Source organism: Zootoca vivipara, chromosome 2 (genome assembly GCF_963506605.1).
Source record: "Zootoca vivipara chromosome 2, rZooViv1.1, whole genome shotgun sequence".
NCBI lineage: Eukaryota > Metazoa > Chordata > Lepidosauria > Squamata > Lacertidae > Zootoca > Zootoca vivipara.
This window is the reverse complement of record NC_083277.1, coordinates 103,281,893-103,290,760: the sequence shown is the minus strand read 5'-3', so window position 1 is coordinate 103,290,760 and position 8,868 is coordinate 103,281,893. Positions and strand designations below refer to the sequence as shown.

Here is an 8,868-nt window from a genome sequence, read left to right as displayed (position 1 = left end):
AAATTGGTGGGTATTTCATTATTACATACAGATACAAATTAACACCAGCAACTGACACATCTAGTGAGGAAGGAAATACAACATGTAAGATCAAAAAGTATACCAGCTCCAATATGTATATTTCATAGAATCATAGAGTTGGAAGAGACCACAAGGGCCATCCAGTCCAACCCCCTGCCAAGCAGGAAACACCATCAAAGCATTCTTGACATATGCCTGGCAAGTCTCTGCTTAAAGACCTCCAAAGAAGGAGACTCCACCACACTCCTTGGTAGCAAATTCCACTGTCAAACAGCTCTTACTGTCAGGAAGTTCTTCCTAATGTTTAGGTGGAATCTTCTTTCTTGTAGTTTGAATCCATTGCTCCGTGTCCGCTTCTCTGGAGCAGCAGAAAACAACCTTTCTCCCTCCTCTATATGACATCCTTTTATATATTTGAACATGGCTATCATATCACCCCTTAACCTTCTCTTCTCCAGGCTAAACATACCCAGCTCCCTAAGCCGTTCCTCATAAGGCATCGTTTCCAGGCCTTTGACCATTTTGGTTGCCCTCCTCTGAACACGTTCCAGCTTGTCAATATCCTCCTTGAACTGTGGTGCCCAGTCCGTGGGGGGCTCCATTTTGCGCATGAGTTTAGATATTGTAAGACCATGACCGTATTTGTTCACGGTCCTGTGTTATTCAATGAGAACAGTCATCCCAGCTGCAACGGCCTGAGTGTTTTCGGAATCTTTGTCATTGTTTTATTTTTTTACCATAATTAATTTTTACAAATATGTTGCAAACAGACTGAAAGTCTGGATTTTGTTTACTTCTTTTTGATTACAACTCAAGATAACTTCAGAGTGGAAACAAAAACTGGCATGTACATAGAATTTTGTACACTTACGTTTTTCAGAGCAGCCAATCAGCTTACTGTATTCTGTACATTTGATTGCAGTTCTCTGAACAATCTAGCCATAATATACACATGGTACAACATACAGATATGAACTTTTCTTTTCTGTATACTTTATTTACAGGGAAAGCTGAATGCCAACATGACCCAATCAATCCCCTGAGGTGCCAGTGATAATACAAGCACTTCCATTGCAATGGGTTTCCCAAAGAAAGGAAAATAGCAAAATAAACTAAAGCCGATTGATGGAATGAAGCCTTTGGGCTTGGTTTTTGCAGGGCATAAATTATCATATCCGCTATTCACTCAGTTCTAAGACCACGTATTATGAGCCAAATTATATTTGGATCCATTATTACTTCAGAGCCTATATTTTCAGTCTGATATCAGAAGAATAGATTGTGTTTACAGGTGCACACACCAGGCACCTTATTTCAATGTGTTGACCTGCAATGTCAGAGGGTTTGTCATGAAGTTATCAAATTGGATTGAGGACTAGCCTCACCAGAATGGAAAGGGATCACTGGTGAGGGCTAATTGTCTGGTTCCTAATGAAAACCCCCAACCTCATTTCATAATGAAATACTGCCAAGAGGAAGTACTTTTAGTTAATTCTAAAATTCTACCTTCCAGCTTGAAGACAATGGCACATTCTGCAGTTTTCTAACGATCATTCACTAGGAATGTACATTTACATCTTATTCTGGTAATGTTTTACAATGAACATATTCTAATCCGCAAACCTTTTGTTGCTTATCACAGGTTGCCTTTACGAAAACCCTACAAGTATCTTTCTGGTCTCAAGCTTCCGCTGGGTACAATCCTGTATCTTTTCCACACTCTCTCACGACTCCAAGAGATCTGGGCATATGGACCAGCTGCAGGATCAAAACCTCCACTGTAGTTTTCTGGATATGCATATGTGCATCGCTGTGGGAACCCGTTTTATCTCTAGGTAAGAATTGATATTATTCACTAATTGTATAAATAGAGAGGGATTGTCCTGTAAGAGTGGGCTTTTTATTATTATTTTTAAAAAAGTACATTTTGAGGACATAACAGCCTCCACCAGGTTTTCATTCCTAAAAGGCGAAGGAGTTACTTTCGATTCAACATGGAGAGGACGACATCTGGTCATAATCTGGACATTTCAGTAGAGCAGGGTAACTACTGTTCATCTGGAGAGATGCATCGCTGGAGATGTCGGAAGGGCTGCGTCCACGAACCCAGGCATCCGGGTGGAGGAACTGGCCAGAGTAGTCAGAGCAGTTGCTAAGCCGTGGGCGGTAGAAGCCGGGATGAGGCCTGTACATCTCCTCTGCGGTATATCTCTTCATGAACAGGTAGACAGACATGACACCTGCACTCTGGAAAGGAGAGCAAAAACAAAAGCATTTGTTCAAGTTGGAAGGACTGGGGTTGCCGTTCTAATGTTCTGATAGGATGTGACATGCTGATGAGCCAGGCAGGCAAACCAACCATGAAATATCCCCCCTCTGGACCTTGTGGGATGCTGATGCCACTGCCTTTGAGAGAGGTCTGTAGCTCCATGGTACAGAAACTGCTTTGCAGGTAGAAGGGTCTATATTCAATCTCTGGCTATTCCCGGTAAGGCTGGGAATGACCCCTGTTAGGAACCCTGGAGAGCATAGACAAGACTTGGCTAGATGGTCCAATAGTCTGACTCAATATTATTATTATTATTATTATTATTATTATTATTATTATTATTATTTATTATGATAGCTCAGTTGGTTAGAGTATGGTGCTGATAACACCAAGGTCGCAAGTTCATTCCCCATATGGGACACCTGCATATTCTTGCATTGCAGGGGGTTGGACTACGGTAGTCCAGGCATAGGCAAACTCGGCCCTCCAGATGTTTTGGGACTACAACTCTCATCATCCCTGACCACTGGTCCTAGGGATGAAGGGAGTTGTAGTCCCAAAACATCTGGAGGGCTGAGTTTGCCTATGCCTGGACTAGAATGATCCCAGCTCCACAAATCTATGGCTCCCCTCCTTTTTCCCTGATGGGACTCAAGGCACCAGTGATATAAGGTAGCTTCCTTATTATCATATGATGTGCCTCTGAGGGTAGGAGTGTGTTTTGGTTGTGAGGCTGCTGGGGGATTTGACATGCAGAATTTTTGCATGCATTAATACTTCAGAAATATCACTCTCAGCTGGAGTTGTTATAACTGAACATCTTGTCCCAACATATTATTTCAGTCTGTAGTGCAGGCGGATTTTCTTGGGCTGGTAAGTCAAATGGTCTTCATCTTCTATCTGGGAATGTGCAATCCTCCCCTTTGACTATATGTTGTGGCCAGTACACATTTGACAACAGTGAAAGGACATCACAGCATGCTCTGCGGGGAACATAGTCTGAAGTGGCTCTTTCCTCCACTCTGTCCCCCCACTACCAGAGCACTCAAGCCACTCTTATGAAGCAAAACTGCTTCAAAGAGGAGTTGGCAGAAACCACTGGGACAACAGTGCCAATGGAACCAAGAGTCTTGGAGTTGGTGAAAGGAAAGCACATGTTTTGCTTGCTGTTATCCTGATGTTACTTAAGCCATTGTGCAGAATTATATGCAACACAGGACTTCACAGGAACAGGATTTCTGCTGCTGTGTTCTTTGCATAATGCTAATGATTCTTAGCATAAATAAGGAGGCCTAGCTCACACGATTTCTCTGTGTTTCTGCTTGTGACTTGAAGGTGGTAAGCCTACAGCCCAGAAATGTGCTGGGAGACCACATCCTCCAGCTGTCATTTGCACCAGGCAGTAGAGGAATGTATGGAGTTTGGGCTAAAAGGGGAACAAAATGGGATGCTCTAAAGAGACATGGTTAATTGATTATGGGGATGCTGATGCCTGCCTGCATGAGCAAATGAACCCTTCTGTACATTGAATGTCCCTTCCCAGTGAAAGGGACAACCTATTCCAGCATTTTGCCACCAACTACTTTGTGATTTAAATGTAATTTAAAGAAGCAATGAATTTATAACTGGAAGAAAAGCAATCTATGAAAAACCAAGCCTGTTCGTATTGCAACCTGACAAACGCATTCTTTCATGTGTCCCCTAACAGATAGGTACTTCCGATTTCTAAATGCATGAAGGTACAGCAAGGTCAAAGGGATGCTTGCAGTTCCACAGCCCACTCAAGTTTACAGGTAAGGCATTCTTGGTTTTTTGGGGTGGGTTAGAATCCAAGCAAGTGACAGTGTAGGCACGAAGGGAAAATCACTTTTAAGCAGAGGGAACAACTGATCTGTTATTTCCTACATGTGCAAACACATGGGAGGCTGGTCCATTAGGGCACTACCCCATTGAGCTTGGCATTCCCTCACCTGTGAACTTCCTTACAACCGGTCTAGGAGGTGGCGCTGGCTGCCAGCTTCCTTCTCCGTGTTGCTTTTGTAAAACTCAACAGGGGGAGAGGATGGTAGGAAACCAGAATTTATTGGTTCTGTCAATGACTGGTGCTGGCTCCGTAAGAAAAGCCCATCTAATATAGCATTCTGTTCTCACAGAGGTCAACCAGATGTCTCTGGAAAACCCACAAGCAGGACATAAGTGCAGCGGCATGACCAGGCACCCCCACGACGGCTCCTTCACCACAGCCTGGTTCCGGCATGCAAAGGAGCTGCACCAGGTTTGACCCAGGAGTGGAGTGTGGGAGGTGAGTTGGTGGTAGCAGCTTCCTCACCCCTATCCATGCCCGGACTGTGGCATGCAGGGGGTTCCCTGTGTCCTATGTGCCCACCCCAGGCAGTGTGGGCAGCGCAAGGGGGCATCACCCTGGGCAGATTTTGAAAGGGCACAAGGTACCACCACAAGCTCCCTCACTTGCCAAGCCGCACTGAGCCTTCAGGGCTGGGGCTGCAGTGGTGCTTCCTTCTGTTCGAGGCTGGTGAAGGTACGCCCACCTCTGGGCCAGCTGAGAGGAAGGGTGGGGAGAGTGCTGCCACTGCCCACCAATGAGAGGCATGCCCCTCCTTTGGGAACAGGGCGCCTCAGGTCTCATCGCAGGTGGTTTGAGCCTCTTTCTCCCTCCCCTCGCCACCGGCTCAGACCACCATGGCTCAGCTGGCAGCCCCCCTCCACCCTCATGACTCCTTTGAGGTCCGCCTTCGCTGGCATGGAGGGGTGGGCGAGGTACCTCACTGCCCCCCCCACTCACCCCAGTGCAAAGATCCTGTTAGGCTCAATGCATTTGACTGCCTTCGCTTTTGGGGGCCTCTTTCCACCTGGGCGAAGTCCGCAAGGCGGAGCTGGGCCTGGCAGCATCAGAGAGCCACTGGTGCCTTGGCAGGGCAGGAGTCTAATGGAGCCCACACCCTGTCACCAGCAGGAGGTGGGGGCTCCTTTAAACTTCTCTCTCCCTTGAGGGGGTATGCAGCCACCTTCCCCCCCCCCCGGGAACAGTGTGACAAACCCGCACCTCCCCAGCTGAGCAGCTCGGGTGCAAGCAGGAGCCAGACTCTCTCAACTCGGTAGCACTTTCATGGAGCCCCTGACAGCTCCCTAAAACCTTTTGACTGAGGCACACTCCTCAGCCAAGCAGAGGGAGGAACTTGCTCTATTGTGCCCCAGGGCGCCGTGGCAACGCCCTCCTGCCGGCCCGGCACCCTGCGCCACTGAGACTACCCCTAGAGCCGGGCCTGATTGTGCCTCCCTGATGCAGCTTGCTTCTTCCTCTGCTGCTATGAGGGGCAGGCCGTGATGACGGTTTCTCTCAGCGGTATGTCGCTGATGAAACTGCCACTGCTCCCGAGTCCTCTGCCTCCAGTGCCCCGCTGCAGCTGGTTTGTCCCTCAGTGAGAGGCGGTTTCATCAGTGATATACCGCTGAGTGAAGCCATCATAGCAGTCGGCCCCTCATAATAGTCCTGGCTGATATATAGCCAAGGCCTACTGCACATGGATGTCTGGGGGGTAGAACCAGCAACATGGCCCCACTTCACCTTCGGAGGGGCTGTTGAATGAGGGTCATACATCATTTACTAAATTCTACTGCAAGTCAGATCAGCGGCGGAACCTGTCTCCATGCTGGAGTGACAGCAGTCCTGAGCAGTATGGCTCTTGCGCCTTCTTTACACAACCTTCCCTGGTTCCAAGCCATGCACCCCTTGATCCTAGCCTCACGTAAGGCTGGGATCCGGGGACGGCAGTACAAGAAGGATGCATGAACCGCCTGCTGCCTGGCCAGCTGACGTGGCACTTGGAGGTGCTCCTATGCCAGCACGGCTTGGCCCAGTGCTTCTCTCTCTGACAGCATTGGTTCCTCTGACACCAGGAGAGGAGCGCTGGTCCAGACCATGCTGGGGGTGCCTGCTTCTGACTACACCCCAAAACTGATGATGAGCATCAACTATTGACACATCAAGAAAAAATTCTGAGAATAATCTCTATCAAAATACACAGAGAATCTTTAGGAACACTTCAGCACAGGGCTTTCTAATGATCTCACAGCCAACCTTTTACCTCTGTCAGGAGAAAAGAGATGGCGGAAAAAGCAAACGACCATCCATATCTATACGTGAAGTAAGTCTCTGAGTCCTTGGTTCTGTTGAGCATCTCATCGTTGATGCTGGAAATGTACAGAACGAGCCCCACAACCAGAGATAAACCTGGGGTGGAGAAAAGTTTATGATTAGAAAAAAATATACACACGCACAGGATAAGACTCCAAAGCACCCATTCAGTTTCCTCAAGGATGGGGGTTGGGGAAGGCGACCATTGGCAATGTTGCCTAGGGGAGTCCAATAACAGTAGGAGGGCCACAACAATGCATGTTTGCTAGATAGGCACATGATTCCCACTGTGCCTGTTAGGGGGAGGCCGTAGCCATAGATATAATCTCACCTGGACAGGGCACTTCCTCTTTGCTCTCTCATCATCATTCCAGCAACGTGAGAACATATGCTAAGTCTGAGCCCAGGGCAGTCTCGAGCAGGTCTGCCGCCCTGGCAGAGATCGCTCCGGCGCCCCCGCCCTTGCAGGGGTCTACCTAGAGCCGGCCCTGTCTGAGCCATCCATTTTAAACTAGACTAAAGCATGTATTTGTAACCAGATCACCATTGTAAGCCTGCCTGAACAAAGCTGCTGTATCTGTTACTCTTCAACAAGTATTCTGAGTGAGTAAATGTTATTTTTACCTTTTACAAGATTGTCTGTGTGGTTATTGTTTTAAGGGTGAGATGCCAGGAGAATCCAGTATGTATGCCTTAAAGCACCCTGGATTACTTAAATTAAAAGGCTAAAACTAGCCTTTTTTAAGATGCAAAGGGATGCACTCTGCTGTACTCACAAAAGTGAGGAAGGAAGATTAATATCTAAGAAACATATCCCCTCTCAGCTTCCCTACACTCCATTCCTGGTCTAAGATGAAACGTGCAACCTGAGGTAACAATCTTGGCCATTACCCCTGAGGTTGCGTCCGCAGTCACTCACTGAGAAATGAGTGCCCTATGCTGAATTAAACAACATATTTCTGTTCTCAGACATGGTTCTTCTGAACTACAAGCTCTTGATACGAGAGAAAGCTTTTAAGATCTCCCTTCACAGCTGCTGGCTTAACACTCGCTTAATGCTATGAATAAACCATCAGCTTCTCCTCTCAAATGGAAACATAATGGCTGGTTATTTCTAAGTTCTAGTTCTCCCCTGATAACTCCAGCCACCATGAGATGAAAGAATTGTGCCAGATTTCAAAAAGACGTGTCTGGAGCTGCAGCAGAATGTTCAAACACCACAGAAGATTTTGCGTGTGTGTGTTTGTACATGCACACACCTCATTTTATCAGGTTCAGTTAGCAAACACTAGATTCCAACTGTCCTTTGAAATCTAAGCCTGAGCACTTTTCGGAAACATGGTAAAACCAGCCTGATTGAGCCGGGTTTGCAGGTTTGGGCTTAAGTTCGGAAAGGATGGTGAAATTACATTGATTCCCAGGGCACGTTTCTATATGTTTACTCTGAAGTAAGCCCCACTGTGTTCAATGCAGCCTTGATTGCCCATTTTGTCTTTATAAGCTGCCATGAACCTTCAAGGTGGAGGGGGCTCCAAACACAAGAAAGGAAGTAAATAAACAAAGGGGCCTATCAACAATGCTGGGAAATGGGGCTATGAGACAGAGTGTACTGCATCATCGCCTTTCAGAAGCATCTTCTGCAGTGTGTCCATTCCAGCAGTCGTGCTACTGTCTGGAATATCTGGCACGGCTGCCGCAGGGCCATGGGAGAAAGTGGATCTCCATGGAATGGCTGCAAACCTTTGGGAAAAGAGCTCACACAGAGGCACGCTTCAATAAAGAGCTTTTCCTCAGGGAGCGTCACAAGTTTAACGCTAATGCATTCACACCCACCCTTTTACATTTTTTGTGACAGTCATCTACTTAGCCAAAGTGCTGCATCTCATCAATTTTAGCCGATTTACTTAGTTGGGGTGAAGGGAGCTGATTTATTTACTGCGTTTTGTGTCCTCCCTTTCATCCAGGGAGCTCAAGGCAGCATCCATGGTTCTCCTCACTCTCATTTAATCCTTGTAACAACACTGTGAGACAGGTTTGGCTGAGAAATAGCGACTGACTCAACGCCACCCAGTAACCTCCTTGGTTGTGTGGGGATTTGAACCTGGATTTCCTCAGGCCTTGTCTGACACTCTAGCCTTGACATTGTCCTGTTTTTACTTTTATTATGCATTTTGTGCTTTTGTGTTGTAACCGCCCTGAGACCTGCAGATATAGGGTGGTATACAAATAATCATCTGTTTGATTGTTCGATACTTGGAATGAACCCTACTGAGGCAAATGCAGAACTCTGTGGCATGATATTATGCTGGGGCTGAGCAGGCTGACAGAATACAACATCAAAATCTGTCACACACTGACTTTCTTAATTGGTCCCCCCCCCCAATTCTATTGTCCTTCTTAGATGTGAACACAAAAGACTGGA

General features: G+C 47.0%; 1 protein-coding gene across 2 annotated transcripts in view; it reads right to left on the bottom strand.

The window, feature by feature from the left end:
- Positions 1 to 733: 733 nt before the first annotated feature.
- CACNG5 (calcium voltage-gated channel auxiliary subunit gamma 5) overlaps positions 734 to 8,868 on the bottom strand; it is a 52,665-nt gene continuing 44,530 nt past the window's right edge. For both annotated transcript variants that reach the window (XM_035104016.2, XM_035104017.2), the window contains exons 5-6: positions 6,397 to 6,542; positions 734 to 2,268 (exon numbers count right to left, since the gene is read on the bottom strand). In XM_035104016.2, coding sequence (XP_034959907.1) covers positions 2,011 to 2,268; positions 6,397 to 6,542 — 404 coding nt within the window. In that variant the 3' untranslated portion in view covers positions 734 to 2,010. The remainder of the gene's footprint in view (positions 2,269 to 6,396; positions 6,543 to 8,868) is intronic.